A 17,068-nucleotide genomic window follows, 5' to 3' on the forward strand; every position below is an offset into this window, starting at 1 on the left:
TTAGGAAATGAACCATAACATATTGCAGACGTCCTATACATCAATGATCATACCTTTTTTCAAAATAAATACTTTGCATCAGTTCTATTTAACTGCACTGATTCACTTTAAGTGAACCTAGGTTTCTCTCCAAATTTAAAAAACGCTGTGATAAAATTTACCCTAAAATTTATTTAGGGTAGCAACATGTCTTTGGCGACATATTACACACTAAATATATAAATACCACTTGAGTGGAATAAATCCACACACAGTTTTACTTTTACAGTTAAGCCGAATTAACAACAATTAACAAATTCTTCTTAATTTTGAGATGTCTGGTGATGGAAGAACGAGAAGTGGTACAAGTGAGACTCAGATTCAAGAAGCTGTGAGATTTTCAAGCCAGTAAGAGAACTCATTTCATACAACATTTGACAAATATCTGTGTGTACGAATATGTTGTCTTCATGAAATTTAGGAGATAAGATCATTTTCCTTGTTACATTATGAATAAGGAGAAAGATGTCAGCCAAAACTCCATAAACATGTACAATCAAATATCAGGCTGTTGTGGGTGGGTTGATGGGCAGTCAGTCAGATGGACACTGTTAATTTCTAATGAACTTAGAACACGAGTTCTCAATAGAAAACAGTATTAAAATAGTTAAGCAGTGCTTATTAGCCTCAAGGAAGAAATCTTTAACTTATCAGCTCCTGGGCAGTGAAGATCTCATAGAGTAAGAAACAGCATTTTAAAAATAGAACCACAAAACTTAAAGTCAACAATTATGACTACAATATCAAAAATGCACTGATTCTTGCTATCAGGTAGGGTATATATCTAAAGCGTTCAAAAGAATATTAGCTGAAGTTTAGTAATGTTTTGTCTAAGTAAAACAGTTTGGAGCTAAAATCCGGCTTTCATAATGTGTGATTTGAAGGCCATATATGACAATTTCAGATTTTTAAAAAAAAGTGGTACTCTGAACAGGAACACTGAAATTCAGATTTGCTTTATTTAGTTAGCACGGTTAAGTTGTAGGGATCCACTATGTTGCACTGAGGTTGAACAAGGTTCAGCTTCACACATAGTTCTGCAAACAGAATATTGAACAGGACTACTCCAAAACTCCTGTAATGTATGGAATAATGTATTCCAAAGTTTGCAGGTTTAGTTACTGATGTAATGTAGTCTTTGCTTTGAAAGCTAGAAATTCAAATATTTGATGGCTTTTCCGGGGGTAATAATTCCTTAAAAAAAAGTCACTCAATCCACAACAACAACAACAACAAGATTCCATTTATAGAGCGCCTTTCACGTCAGGAGGACGTCCCAAGGCGCTGCACAGTTGGGTCATGACCCGAGCAGGGGGGAAATGGTCAGGGTGAGGGGAGGGAAGGGAGGGAGAGAGGAGGGGGAAATGGTCAGGGTGAGGGGAGGGAAGGGAGGGAGAGAGGAGGGGAAATGGTCAGGGTGAGGGAGGGAAGGGAGGGAGCGAGGAGGAGGAAGAGAGTCGAGAGGGGAGCTGAAGGCACGGTCAAAGAGAAAGGTTTTGAGACCGGCCTTGAAGGAGGAAAGGGAGGAAGCGGCGAAGGCACTGGGGATGGAGTTCCAGAGCCTCGGGGCTGAGAGGCTGAAGGCCCGACCACCGATAGTAGGGCGGTTGGGGCCGGGGACGTGGAGCAGACCGGAGCCAGAGGAACGGAGGGTACGGGCAGGTAGGTAGGGGGATAGTAGGTTGGAGAGGTAGGAGGGAGCAAGGCCGTGAATGGCCTTGTAGGTGAGGATGAGGATCTTGAAATCAATCCTCTGGGGGATGGGGAGCCAGTGGAGGCGAGCGAGGGTGGGAGTGATGTGGTCCCGAAGCCTGGTGCGGGACAGTACACGAGCTGCAGAGTTCTGAATGACCTGCAGCTTGTGGAGGGAGGTGGCGGGAAGGCCGGCGAGGAGAGAGTTCCCATAGTCCAGCCTTGAGGTGACAAAGGCGTGAACCAGGGTTTCAGCAGCGTGAGGGGTGAGGTAGTGCCGTAATCTGGCGATATTCCGGAGGTGATGGAAGGCGGTGCCAGTTGTGGTGCGGATGTGAGGGAGAAAGGACAGCTCAGGGTCGAACAAAACGCCGAGGTTCCTGACTGGCTTTGAGAGGTGGAGAGTGCAGCCTTGGATGCTGATGGTGTCAGCGCCTGAGGTGCGGAGGCGCTGACGTGAGCCAATCAGGAGGGCCTCGGTTTTTCGCACGTTGAGCTGAAGAAAGTTGTCTCTCGTCCAGGACTCGATGTCGGACAGGCAGGCTGTCAGGACATCGGTGGTCGTGGAGTTGAGAGTAGAGGAGGAAAGGTAGAGTTGGGTGTCATCCGCATACATGTGGAAGTTAACCCCATGTTTGCGGATGATGTCACCAAGGGGGAGCATATAGAGGGTGAAGAGGAGGGGACCGAGGACAGAGCCCTGAGGGACACCACATGAGACAGTACGGGGGGTGGAGGAGAAGCCATTCGTTGAGACGAAGTGAAGACGGTGAGAAAGGTACGACCTAAACCATTCAAGGACAGTGCCTTGAAGGTTGAGGTGGGAGGACAAGCGGTGGAGTAGGATAGCGTGGTCGACCGTATCGAATGCTGCCGATAGGTCGAGGAGGACGAGGAGACAGAGGGAGCCCTGGTCACAGATGGTCAGGATATCATTGGTGACCTTGACCAGGGCAGTTTCTGTGCTATGAGCAGCACGGAAACCTGACTGAAGGGGTTCAAAAAGAGAATGGGTGGAGAGGAAAGAGCGCAGTTGGGAGGCGACAACTCTTTCCAAGACCTTGGAGAGAAAGGGGAGGTTGGAGATGGGCCGGTAGCTTGATAGCTGCGACGCATCAAGGGAGGGTTTTTTCAGGGTGGGCGTGATGATGGCAGTTTTTAATGGAATGGGGACAGAGCCAGAGGAGAGGGACAGGTTTATGATGTCAGTGATGTGTGGGGCAAGAAAATGGAGCTGGGAGATAAGGAGTGGAGTGGGGATGGGGTCAAGGGAGCAGGTGGTTGGTTTTAGGGATAGGATGAGTTCAGTGACAGAGGGTGGGGAAACGGGTACGAAGGTGTGTAGGGGAGGATGGGTAGGAGTCGGAGTGTGGGAGGGAAGGGGTGGGTGGTGGGTGGAAGTTGGAGGGGAAGTGACCGCGGAGCGGATTCCCTTGATCTTGGATTCAAGGAAATCCAGCATCTCCTCGCAGTGAAGGTTGGAGGAGATGACCTGCGCGGGGTGGCGGGGGGACGGAGGAGTCGGGATGTGGTGGAAAACAGTAGCCTGGGGTTGTTCTTCGCCTCCAGGATTATCCTGGAGTAGAAGGACGACTTGGCCGAGGCTAGAGTGGAGCGGTAAATTTTGAGGAGGTCCAGCCAGATTTGTCGGTGGACCGTTAAGCCGGATTTGACAAAGGTGCGCTCAGCAGCCCGCACCTGGCATTTCAGTGAGCGGAGGTGGGTGGTGTACCAGGGGGAGGAGCGGGAGTAGGAGACAGTGCGGGAAGTGATGGGGGCAAGAGTATCGAGTGTGGAGGAGAGGATATTGTGGAGGAGGGAGAGAGGAGAAGAGGGGTCGGTGAGGGTTGAAGGCCAGAGGGAGAGGAGTTCAGAGGACTCCAAGGCATCGGTTAGGGATTGTGGGGGTAACTTCTTCCAAGGGCGGTAGAAGATGGTGGTGGGTCTGGTGGAGGTGGGGAGGGGGGTGGAGGTGGTGAAGGAGATGAAGTAGTGGTCGGAGATGGCCTTGTCGGTAATAGTGACATCCGAGACACTGAGGCCCCGGGTGATCACCAAATCGAGTGGGTGGCCGTGACTGTGAGTGGGGGAGTTTATGTGTAGGGAAAGGTTGAGTGAGGAGAGCAGGGAAGAGAAGTCTGTGGAGATGGAGCAGGAGGGGGTGAAGTGTAGGTTAAAGTCGCCCAGGATGATGAGGCGATCGGAGCAGAGGCAAAGAGATGTGAGGAGTGTTGAAATGTCAGAGATGAAGGTGGGAGAGGTTTTAGGGGGCCGGTAGAGGAGGAGGATTTTAAGGGAGAGGAATGAGGGGTGGGAGAGGGTGAGGTGCTCGAAGGAGGGGAAAGAGCCAGTGGAGTAGGGGGATAGGGCAAGTGGTGTCCTTGAGATAAGGGCAACACCACCGCCACGGCGGTTGGGGCGGGGGATGTGGTGGGAGGTGTAGCCGGGTGGCGTGGCCTCCGTGAGGGGGAAGGTGTCGCCTGGGGTGAGCCACGTTTCTGTCAAGGCCATGATATCAACGTTCTCATCAAGGATGAGATCGTTGATGACCAGGGCCTTGTTGCAGAGGGAGCGGACATTTTGCAGTCCGATGTGGAGGGAGCGGTTGACAGAAGGGTGTGTGGGAGGGGAGGGGGTCCAGGTTGTGAGGCAGGGGTGGGGGAGATGGGGATGAGGGAGGAGAGGTTGACTCCCCGGGTCTGTGTCCGGGGTGGCTGGCGAGAGTGGTGGGGAATGGGGCAGTCGGTGTGGCTGCTGCTGGACAGCCAACGCCGAGTGCCACGGTGAGCCCGGCGGAGGATTCCCAGGCTGGAACAGAGGGAGGTTGTGGGAGGGTCAAGTGGGGATAGAAGACGAGAGGGACGGAGAGAGAGGAGGAGAGAGCGGGAGAGATGCAGAGGGGGAGGGTTTTGGGGGAGAGAGGAGGGGGGAGGGAGGGAGGGGGTGAGGGGGCTCGGGTCAAAGCGGCAGCCATAGTGCGCACGCGGGGACCGGGATGGCATTATCCCGCAGATTGGGGCATCGAACCCAACAGGACCATAGTGGGCTCTGTTGTGAGCCCCGGGGGGGGGGGTGGGGGGGGGGCGCAGAGGGTTTTTTTTTTTTTTTTTTTTTTTTTGTGCGCGCGCACTCACCTGAAAACTAATCTATGACGTCGCAGTTCCCCCGCTCCGCCCCCACACCTCCCTCCACTGCCTAGCTGCACTCGCTCCGGCGTCGAGTTTAAGTACCTGGGTCAGTAGGCCCAGGCTCCTCCCCGCGCTGTCCTGCTGCCGCTCCCCGACTGATCCACGACTGTTTGTGGAACACTGCTGTGGGCAATTGGTTGCCGCGTTTCACCCAGAAAATATACAGTCAATTCACTTTAAAGTATATTCTGTGAAGCACTTTGAGAAGTCTAGAAGATGTGCTAAGACACTTATTTATCAAATGCAAGTATTATTTTATTTAATTCAAAAAATATTTTTAAAACTTGACACACACAAATAAAACATGTCAGTAGATTCATAGCTGCGATATGCTGAAAGGCAGAGAAAGTTGCATACAAACCTCTCTCTATGATTACTTCTGTACTGTTGTGCGTTAGTTATTTAATTCAGTGATTATAATGATGTGTTCTCTGTGTACGATGTCCTTATGTTGGATGGTATGTATATGCTAGCTCTGATTTTACCTCTCTGAAGGCACAACACAGTCTGGAAATTCACTGTGTCAGCAACAAAATAACCCATGTCCCACTACACTTGCCTTCCATTTCAACCAGAAAAAGTATGTACTTGCAGTTTTGGCTTCATCAGAACCCCCCAGTATGTACCCCACTCTTTTATATTTGATTTCCTCCAGGTTTTCTTGTTTTGGTTTGGCTAATAACTTTGGATTTATTTGTGCTGTATTTTCTTTTACCCAAAGTCAGCTGGCTCTTCGCTGAGGGGCAGATACTTAAGAGCAGAGTGGGCCAACTAGAGGCCGGTCGGATGATTTAATCTGGCCCCAAACCATTTCCAAATTCGGGGATGAAGGATGCAGAGGAGTTTCGTAATGGGGAAAGAGGGATTTTTCTGTGAGGAGCATTATTTGACATCTGACAAGCGCAGGTTTCAGCTCAAGAAGGTAATCTCTTTTATCTTAAGGATAACAAACTTTCAATGATATTTTCTGAAACTTTATACCGTGCCTTGCTGTGACTGAAAACGTTCAGCACAAATCAGTTCTACAAATATAGATTTAACAATAGGTTAGCTTTTCTTCTGTATGCATCTGTAATCGTGCTAAAATGAAGATACGGTTAAAGAATATGATTAGGAGTCCTGGAAAGTTACAGTGGTCCTTTAGGGAGGCTTGTCACTCTCTTTATATCAAATGGGAGGTGTCTGCAGGAAAAGAAACAAGTAATTTGAGACCATCGTTCATCTCCTCCAATGAATGAATTTGAGACAAGGGCATCCTTTGCAACTTGGAGAAATTTCTCACCCTCTGACTACCTCGCTGCAGACATGATTTATGATATTTTGTAGTTGTTCAGGCACAGAGCAAATCTCACAGTAGCAGAGAAGACTGATTAAAAATCAGATGTGTTTAAACAGCAAAGGACACAGTTAAACGACTCTCCATTTATGATTAAAATGACAGCATTTTGCAAAATAATCAATAACACTTTATCTGACGAGATAATTAAGTAATTCTTCCAGCTCCTTCTGTGCCTCTTGGTCCTAGGGGAAGAGAAAGGACAGCACTTTAATATAGTGCATCGCAATATAATGATAACACAATTCTTTTTAAAAAGTACATACGGCTAAGACAGTGGGAGATGATAGCCCAGAGGGCAAGTACATAAGAATGAAGGATTGGAAGTCTTGACGTTTCTTATGCATAGAATCATAGACATTTTCAGTGCAGGAGGCAATTCAGCTTATCAATTCTGGGCTCTCAGAGCAAGATGTGCATTCAATCCCATTGCCCCTACCCTATCCCTATACCCCTTCAAGCTGTTACTCTTTATATACCTGCCTATTTCCCTCTTGAATCCCACAATGAACTGTGCTTCTACCACTTTACTTCGCAGTGCACTCTGGGTCTCAACAACTTGGTATTAAAAAATTCTAAGCTTTCCTTTCGCTCTTGTGATTCTTATATCAATGTCGTCTATCTTTGCTATAGTTCAGATTTGTTAGGAAGCTTCAGTGTCACACAGAACAGTAAAATGTATCCACTTGTACTGTTTTTGAAGCAGAGTTTTCAACTGTTTGAAAATTATGTTCTCCTTACAATTGAGCTTGACGTTAAGAAACTGTTTTAATATTACAATGGTGAATTGTAGTTGGGGGCACTCTTTCATGAACAATTGATGGCTAACTTGGAAATACTTTGACTCATACAAACCAGGATGGGAAAGTATGCTGAATCCTCCTTACCGCTTTAGACGTGGAAGACAAAGGACTTGCTAATTCCAGCCACTGTAAAGCAGCTGCATTATTGCCAAGTTCTCTGTAGCACTGCAAGTACCAGAAAAAAACTGTAAAGTACAAAATAGTGGCAAGAGGCAAATTCATGGTCAATGAATAGTTAAAAATGTTATCATAGAATGGACCATAATTTTAAAAAAAGATTGGTTGAGATTTGAGAACTGTTAACAAGACAAAGATTATTATCCAAGCAGAAATAAGACATGAATACTTTTGATCACATTTATGGGAGCTTATTAATGATGATGACAGGTTGAAGTGTAGAATAGATTTTGGTGATACTGCACTGATTAGTTTCCAGTATTCTAATACTGGGCGTTCCACAAAAGGGTCTGCAAACTGCTGTGCAGTTAGACTGAAGGCAAGAGAGTAAATGTCACATGAAACCTATCGGTGCATAGTCTAAATTTGCCGTGTTTTATGTGAATTAGGAAATATTGCTAGATAGGAATATGATTAAGCCCATTTATGTAGAATATGCATCTTTGCTGCCTTCGTAGTTCCCCAATCCATTTACTGTCCCCGGCTTCAGTCCAACTCAATAATAAATAATAATCCTTATATTTAATACAGTGGCTTTCACGTCTGGAGATTGGCTAAAATAGCTTCAGAGACTACACTTTAAAGTTGAGGGACTGTATTTTGTAGGTGAATCAGTATGTAAACAGGGCTACTCATGCACCTATTCTGTCTGCTTTAACCAGACATGAGAAATTTCCAGTAAAATTTGAATACCAATGTTTATTAAAACCAGTTAAGACTCTTGTGAAACAATCCAAACCACTTTAGTCATCCCTCTGGTTGGATGATGGTCTGTCACCAGCTGGAAGGATGACTAAAGTGAGGAAACCACCAGCAGTGTAATTCAGGTCTGGTTTGTGACCCAAACATAAGTCTAAGAGTGCTGGGACTGGGAGTGGCACTGGGACTGATACCTCAGACTGGTAATCTGGTTCCTGAGCCATGTGAGTCTGAAGTAATAATAATAATCCTCGCATTTGACGTCTTCTAGACGTTTCAAAGCGCTTCACAGAATAGACTGTAAAGTGAATTGACTGTATATTTGTGGGCGAAATGCGGCAGCGTCCGACAAACAGTCGTGGATTGAAGTGACCAATTTTTTTAAAAAAAATTTGAGTGATTATTATCAGGCGTGTTGAGTAAGGAAACTTGCGCAAGGTTTCACCCTGCCGGGCCACTCTAGTACTTCAGAACTCCAGGCCACTGCTAATTGACAGACCAGGCTTGCCGGCAAGACTATAGGCAGGGCAGAAACCAGTCACTGGGGCCAAGGATTCTTCCTACTCAGCTCCTGTTAACCCTGTGGCCAAAGGTGATCCTACTTAGTCATAGGACAAAAGACAAGAGCAGTGATCCCTCACTGGATGGATGGCAGGTACCAGGAACTCCCTGTGAGCTTTCTACTGAGCAACACAGCTCAGGATGAAATCTGTTAGAGCATTGCCATCATCTTCCTGCCTACAGCTCAGACATGCATCCCTTCCCAATGAGTGATGGTTCTGCCAGTTGGAGGTGCAGAGCGTGAGCAGCAACTGTTCACCTCTCTGTATACCAATCAAGGTGGATTCCAGGCGCTGGATATATGAATGTGTGTTCATGAACTTTAGCAGCTACAGGCCCAAGCCTCAGAGCTTCCTTATTAGCTATCTGACGGACATCTGCTTTCAGCGTAGTGGATGGACCCTCGGGTGTAAGTAGCTTTAAATTAAAATATTCCAGGGAGATTGTCTCAAAGATGATGGCCAAGTTCTTTCAGATCTCAAATAGAATGAGCCATTGAAGATCTGACCTGAAATTCAGATCAATGATTTGTTAAATTCAAAGATCTTAGGTCCTGTGTGTGCAGACCTCTGAAATAGTCCATCTGGAAAACATCACGAGTGTTACAACATCTGAATTGGATCGAGAAGAAACCAACAGAGAGGAGTGTTTTCTTGTATTGTGAAGAAAGATCGCTTTTTGCAAGAATAGATTGTCAGTAAAATCCGTTTTATTTATATTGTGTTAATTATTTTACTTATCACTTTTAAAATGTGTGTGTATTATATATACAAAAAAATATTCTTTAGCGTTTGGAATTTAAAAAAATATATAATTGGAAAAGGAGTTGGTGAGGTTATTATTTTCATCCTCATTTCTTTAAGACTGAAAAGTGAACCCTGGCATTTTATTGTTGGCCTAGGTTATTGTACCTTTGTAATGCCGTAGAATAGGCTCAGAAGGAGCATAGATGGAAGCAGCTGAAATTGGTAGTGACCAAAAAAGCGGCTATTGAGATCATTTGATAGAGAAACTGACAATTGGTGACATAGCCACTATATTAAATACAAAGATTATTCTAAACTTGTTTCTATTACACAAGGGCAATAGCCAAGTGTTTTGACTCATCTCGCCTCTATCCCACATCACAGGATACCACCAAACGCTGATTTGATTAGATTACCTTTGCAATGTAGACTGCATTAGATTTGGAATATCCTGGACTCAACTCTTCAGTCTGTAAAACAGAATATTACAATAAAACGTTTGTCTATTAACAATATAGTGTGTTCACTGTTAGGAAAGAGGTCAGGTAGAATGGAAGACATTTCACTCTTTCTATGTAAAGGGGACTATCCTCTCTGGGCAAGAGGTAAGACTGGCCTCCTTGGAGCTCCATGATAATGTGTTTGGCAACGGAATATCGGAATCGAGTCAAGCGTCTGTCAAGCGTCTTTCAGTAGCCCGGTTCCTGAACCAGGTGGGTCTGCAGTGTTCCAATCCAGACATGGAAATTTCTATGTGTTCCATATATGGTCTGGATACTCATTAGTATGGTGGTAGGTTTCCACACCTGGCTGAGCAAAATCGCACATCAAGGAGGCTGAAATTTCTCATAACTTAGACTTCAAACTATCATAAAATTTAAGTTTGTGTTGAATTTTAGAAAACGGTCTTAAATGCAATCCTAATTTGGAATCTTATTTTCCAATTATGTTCCTTAAAAAACTGACTTCAAAATTAAGACTTTTAAAATGTCACAATAACTGTGCCTTTCAGTCAAACATCTCATAGTTCATCACAGAGTCTGAATAAGAGTTGAAACATGTAAGAGTTAGGAGTTGAGATTACGTGAGTTAATCTGGGAAGGCCAATGAAAAGACATAGGAGAAGTTGAGCCTGGAGGTGATGGGAGTGAATAAGGATTTTTGGCTGAGATGGGGATGAGGTAAGGATGGGGGTGGCCAATGTTGCAGAGATGGAGGAAATCAGAATTGGTCAAGGAAAAGATTAAAAATCTTAAAGGAGAGCTGAGAGTCAGACAAAATGCCGAGATTGTATTCTCGGCATTTTCTCGATGGAGCGTTTCATGCTATAATATTACCTAATGTCCTCAAGGTAAAGAAACTATTGTGCTTTAATATCTTCAGATTTTGGCTTTTGACACAGCAACAATAGCATTTATAACTGTCAATTTAATGATTTCTGTTGAATATTATGTACATAGGAACATAGCAACAGGAGGAGACCATTCAGCCCCTCGAGCCTGTTCTGCCATCCTATTGCTGATAGGATGGCTGATCTGTACCTTAACTCCAATTACGCATCCTTGCCCTATATCCCTTGATACCCTGACCTAACAAAAATCCTCAGTCTTGAAAATGTGAATGGATCCAGCATCCACAGCCTTTTGGGGGAGAGAGTTCCAGAATTCCGCTACTCTTTGGGTGAAAAATTGCCTCCTGATTTCACTCCTAAATGGCTAGCTCTAATTTTAAGATTATGCCCCCTTGTTCTGGATTCCCCCACTTTTATGTGGATTCATAAACCAAGGCATACCTTTAAAAAGTTCTGTAGAGCATCATGAATGGTGGCTGTAGGAGGAGCTCCATAAAAGGCTGAGGCTGTCTTCCTTTCGATCCAGGTCAACTGAGATACCTGCCAAAAGAAAACCAAATTCCCTATCAGCTACCGCATAGCAAATTCATTTCCTAGGGCTAACGTGCCACAATTTACATCAATGTTCTCACGCATTTCATGCTGAGCTGTACAATTTAGTAGGAGTTACTGGTATTTGTAATCCACTTAGTGAGGGCTCTAACCTGCACTTGTCAGATGTCAAATGATCAAGTAGTGACAATCCTCCTCAGGTCCTGAGGCAGGGATGTAAGGGGAGAGGGGTCTCTTTGGAGCTGAACTGGCTCAGTTGGTAGCACTAATACTTCTGGGTCAGAAGGTTGTGGGTTCAAGTCCCATGTTAGGACTTGGACCTCATATTGTATACGAATGGTCCACACGTTTGGCTCCTTGAGCACCTGATGCTGGATTTGAGAAATGTCCACAGGCGACATAATCAATATTTTTGTGTTTCTCTTCCAGAAACATAACAACATTTACACAGCACCTTTGCCATGTCGGAAGGATGTCTCAAAGTACTGTGTAGGAGCCAAGGGAGGTGGGGTGGGGAGTGGAAAAGATGACTGAAAGCACGGTTCGGCCTTGAAAGAGGAGAGGAGGAAGCGAGTCAGAGGGACTGTGGAGCTCCAGAGAGCAGGGGCAAAATGGTTATGGATCTGCACTCTTGGCCAGGCAGGTGGCTCACTATCTGGCAGCAGCAGGAGCCAGTGATTGGGAAGACACAGTTATTAAGGAGACCCACTTGCCTTCCCCTCAGGTCGAGAGGGACATCCTGATACATCGTAGCAACCGTGTCTTCCCATCCGCCAGCTCCTGTTGCTACCCTGAGATTACGGAAGGGAGACAGCGAATGGCCCAAAGTTGGAAATAGTTTGGGTGTCGGACAAAATCATCCCACGGGCTGAATGTGGCCCATGGGCCGCCAGTTGGACCCCCTGATATAAACTGACTCTGTAATGCAGTACGGTGGGGGTACTTGATAAAGATCCTGTCGTTCGGATGAGATATTAAAACAAGAGTTTCTCCTGATGTCCTGGCCAACAATGCCCCAAATAAAATTAGTCGTTCACTCCATGGATGTTTTTAGGACATTGCTGTGCACAAATTGGCTGCTATGTTTGCCAACAAAACACAGTCACTGGGCTTTATATATAGCGTTAAGCTTATTGAATATCTTCCTAATATGAAAGGATCTATACCAAATGTAAGTACTATTATTTGTTGCAGTAAAAAATTGTTTAAGTTATTAAAATTAATAACATTTCATGAATAACAATGAGAGCTAAAATAATGTGGATTGAAGAAGGCAAAAGTCTATTGTCATGACTGCAGAATATAAATTTGAGGACTCACAGTAAGATCCAAGTTTGTAGTTTGACAGCAGAATCGTTTTGAAATTTATGAGGTTATTATATATTCAGAGTTTTCTAGTCTCAACGGTGTTTGAAGTTGGCGAGTTATACATGCCATCCCCCACACATACACGCACACAAACTTCATCCCTGGGGCTGCCATCTGGCTTGTGTATCAGCACAAAGATACAAGTGTCAAATATGTTCCGAATGGCCTTTTCTGTGCTATAAATTTCTAGATGTCAGAAATATAGCAATACACAAATCCCACTGTCAATTTTAAAACCAAACTACTTTGATTACTCGGGTTTCATGGCTGCCTGCCATGAACAGCTGAATAAGTGATTCAAGTTGTATGAATTTTAGCTTCATCTGTGGTGATTGCAAAATCATTGAGTTTTTCTGTACTTTTACTGACTCTGCTAAAACGAAATATTGTGACGCAACATTGCTGTTCTGGTTCTATTCAAATTGTACATATTGCTATAGTTATCCATTTCTTTGGGCAACTTAACATTGTTGTCTTACGCATTTCAGATAGGCTAACAAGGACAACGTTTTGATGTACCAAAGTTTTTTGGGTCGAATCCAGTCCTTGAAATGACAAAAGATTAAGAGCATGCTATGGCAAATGTGCTTTCATTTATGAAATTGGTAGGTTACAAAAGTGCTGCTTATTTCAAATACACAGTAATGATGGCACAATTGCACATTTAACCTTTTTTTCTACACTGACACCTGACTGAATATAGATGGGTTTCCATGTGTAACCAATACCTAGCTAACTTTAGAAAAAAGCAGTTTTTGGATTGTCTGATATCATCTTTAGGAATGGATGTTAAAGTGAGGAATCATCCTCCTGTTCAGGTTCATGTTAAAGTGAACATGATACTATTTTGAAAAAAAGGGGAGTTCCTCCCAGTGTCCTGGCGAACAGCTCCCCAGGTAAAAGAAAAATTTGCCGATTGGCTGTTTGTTGGACATTGTTGTCATTTTTTTCTGCCATAGTTACCTAAAGATTCCCAGCACTTTAAAGAAACGTTGTGAAGTGCTTTGTGATTTTCATGATTTGATAAAGCACTTACTTATTTTCCATTTACAATGAAACATTTATTCCATTTACATTTATTTTTCATTTACAATTTATCTGTCCAACTGTAGAAACAATTTACATGTTTTATAGATCTTCTGCTGAATCCTTAATCTCTACTGTTCCCACAACTAATAATGCCAGTCTCAATTGGTAGCAATCTTGCCTCGGAGTCAGAAGATTGTGGGTTCAAGCCCCACTTCAAGACTTGGAACTCATTCTCTAAGCTGACACTTCAATACAGCACACCATCAGCATTTGTTGGAGGTCCCGTCCTTCGAATGAGACATTAAATTGACAGCCTGTCAAGGTGGATGTTAAAGATTACAGGGCTCTATTCAAAAAGAGAAGGGAGTGTCTCCCGGTGTCCTGGCCAACAATCCCCCAAATAAAATTGGTTACTCACTGAACGGTAGTTTGTAGGACATTGCTGTGTGCACACCTGCTGCCTCATTTACTCACAAAACACTAGTCACTATACTTTACAGTATATCTTGTGAAGAGCTTTCAGCCATGAAAGGTGCTGTAAGGATTATTATATGTCAAAAAGCAATATTTTAGATATAAACAGTTGTAACCAATATATTAATTCAATACAAAATTATGTTTGTATAGTGCCTTTCGTGTCAGGACACCCGAGGCACTGCACAGGCATTGGATCCAAGCGGGGGGGTGGTTGGGGCAAGAGAGGGTGGAGGGTTAGAGGGTGGCCGAAGGCACGGTCGAAGAAGAGGGTCTTGAGACATGCCTTGAAGGAGGCAAGGGAGGGAGCGAGGCAAAAGGAATCCGGGATGGAATTCCAAAGTGTGGGGGGGGGGCGGAGAGGTTGAAGGCCCGATTGCCGATGGCGGTGCGGGCCGGGTGGGAGATGTGGAGCATGCTGCTGCCTGCTGAGGGAGGGAGTGGACAGGTTGATAAAGGGGTCAGCAGGTTACTGAGGTAGGAAGAGGCAAGGCCATGGAGGGCCTTGAAGGCGAGGACAAGGATTTTGAATCCTATCCTCAGAGGGATGGGGAGCCAGTGGAGCCAGGCGAGGGTGGGGGTGATGAGGATAATGTCACTAAGGCAAGATATGTAACTTGTGATCAATGAAATGTGCAGTGTATTATGTCATTCTTTCATTGACAGAAATTGCCCTTACAATGTATAATTGCTATTCTTAATAGAAATTGCAGCAGTTTAGTTTTCTGTTTTCAATATATTTTAGGGAGTTGTTGAAACCTAATGTCTTGTCCAGAGAAAACACAGCTGTAATCTCTGGATTCTCATTAAGCAGAATGTTCTTAATAACAAGGCAGTGAGCCAATCTATCACCACCTCCCTAAACACTTTACCCTCTGAGAAACTAGGACAATGTTTTACATTCTTTCCTACAAATATAAGTTTATGATCTGTCAGTTTATTCAGTGAAAATGTTCAGAAAGTAAGTGTTTGATTTTACAGGCATCTATAGGATTACAACAGGGATATTGTCAGTTTTGTACATTCAAATATTAATATTAATAATCAGCTAATTTCTATGAAAGTGACAAGGCAGTTTTTTGGGGAAAAGGTAGATAAATGGGACTGAAACAATGCTCTTAAACGAACCAGCACATACACGATGGTCCGAATGGCTTTTGTGCTGTTAATTTCTATGGTTCTAGTAATTCGATATACTATGTAGTAAATGGTAAAAGACTAGTTTTGAATCTAGAAGGCCCTTTAAGCCTCGTATGGATTTGGACCCCAAGAACATCAATGTGTCTGGCACATCACAACCCACCAAGCTGAAGGCAGATGTCTTCCAGATAGCTACTGAGGAAACACTGAGGCTTGGGGCGACAGCTGCTGGAAGGCGTTCCTGGTAGATAAATGGTGGCAACACTCTCACACATTTCACGCTGAGATGTGTCACCTACCAGAAAGTTCGCAGGGAGCTCCTTATACCTACCATCCACCTAGTGAGGGCTCAAACCCATGCTAGTCAGATGTTGAAGGATTAACTGACTATGCTCCTTGGGGGGAGGTAAGTAGGTGACTTGCCTGGCAATGGAATGTCGGAATCAAGCCAGTCCTCTGTAGTGATCTCAGTAGTCCTTTGCCAGGTGGATCCGCATGCTCCAGAGCACTGCTGATGACAGCACAGCTAGCCTTGCTCATCGGGAGGACCTACAAGCTAAAGCCCTAAAAAGGTAGGGTGGTCCTATCAATGGCAAGCTATGCGGTTTTAATAATAATAATAATCCTTGCGTTTGATATAGCGCTTTTTCACGTCTTCTCGACGTCTCAAAGTGCTTCACAGAATAGACTGTAAAGTGAATTGACTGTATATTTGTGGGCGAAACGCGGCAACCAATTGCGCACAGCAGTGTCCCACAAACAAGTCGCAGAGTGAAAATGACCAATTTATTATTGTTTTGTTTTTGAGGGAGTATTATTCGGGTTTTAGCTGGTTAGACTCCAGCAATACACCAACGACACTCTGGGGTCCCCAAGCCTTGGCTCTTGGCAACCTGCACCTAATACTTTCCAGCTTTAGTTGGCAGGAAGTGTCCCTTCAGGGAGAGAGAACGCATTCCATTCCAACAATCTACTTCTGGGATTTCCAAAGTATTGGTGGGATGCATGGAATTCTCAGCATGTGTCAGATGCCAGGCTGTCCCCCCACCCGCCAAAAACAATCTTTCGGATCCTTTCCTACCTCCACTTGGCTAACTCAAGCTTTCTGCAAGCCTCTCACTCTCTCTACCTCGGTGGCCAAATCTTTAACCATGAAGCACCTAATCTCTGGAACTCCCTCAATTGATGTCTAAGTCCAACTACAAAACCTACCTCTTCAAATGCGCCTAGACCACCTCTCCCTTCCTCCTCTCCCACGCTCAGCGGCTGACCCCATCCATGTAAAGTGCTCTGAGACGTTATCTAAATGAAGGGCACTGTATGAATGCAAATTGTTGGAAATTTCTCTGTCTGGAATAGAATATGCATTCTTTCCTTGAAGAGGTGTATCCTGCTTACCTAATTCCATGATTATTAGGTGCCGGTTGGCAAGAGCAAAGGCTTGGTGACCCAGAGTGTGTATTGGGGTATGCTGGCGTTTAATCAACTAAAACTGCATAGCTTGCCATGTAAAACACAGTCTGGCAAGCTTCCCGCTGTTTGCTCATCTTGGACTACCTCTGCATCATGGCTTCAGCGTAGGGGTTTCGGGAGTTGAGTGTGTTGAATCCCTGTGCTTAATCCTGGCAAAAGGATTTCAGAAGAGAATTCCGGAGGGAGGTGGCAGGTGGCTGAAGGTAGTGATGATAAGGTGGAGTGGATAAGGGGCACAGCAGATCAGAAGGACTGGCTGAGTGAATAGGATTGCAGCAGATTGCAGGAAGAGGGTGGTGCAAGAGCATGGGGACATTTGAAAGTGAGGATAAAGATTTTAAAGTTCATATGCTGGGGGATAGGGAGAGTGTGGAGCCGTGCTAGAACAGGGATGATGGGCTTGCAGGGCCTACTGGGGGAGAGGGTATGGGTTCTGGAGT

At 44.7% G+C, this 17,068-nt stretch overlaps 1 protein-coding gene across 2 annotated transcripts in view; it reads right to left on the minus strand.

Moving 5' to 3' along the window:
• Positions 1 to 5,415: 5,415 nt before the first annotated feature.
• rmdn3 (regulator of microtubule dynamics 3) overlaps positions 5,416 to 17,068 on the minus strand; it is a 76,044-nt gene continuing 64,391 nt past the window's right edge. For both annotated transcript variants that reach the window (XM_042338040.1, XM_042338039.1), the window contains 4 exons: positions 11,034 to 11,132; positions 9,658 to 9,711; positions 7,143 to 7,223; positions 5,416 to 6,440 (listed from right to left, as the gene is read on the minus strand). In XM_042338040.1, coding sequence (XP_042193974.1) covers positions 6,387 to 6,440; positions 7,143 to 7,223; positions 9,658 to 9,711; positions 11,034 to 11,132 — 288 coding nt within the window. In that variant the 3' untranslated portion in view covers positions 5,416 to 6,386. The remainder of the gene's footprint in view (positions 6,441 to 7,142; positions 7,224 to 9,657; positions 9,712 to 11,033; positions 11,133 to 17,068) is intronic.

The sequence above is a fragment of the Callorhinchus milii genome, unplaced genomic scaffold (genome assembly GCF_018977255.1).
Source record: "Callorhinchus milii isolate IMCB2004 unplaced genomic scaffold, IMCB_Cmil_1.0 Scaffold9, whole genome shotgun sequence".
In the NCBI taxonomy this organism is placed as follows: Eukaryota; Metazoa; Chordata; class Chondrichthyes; order Chimaeriformes; family Callorhinchidae; genus Callorhinchus; species Callorhinchus milii.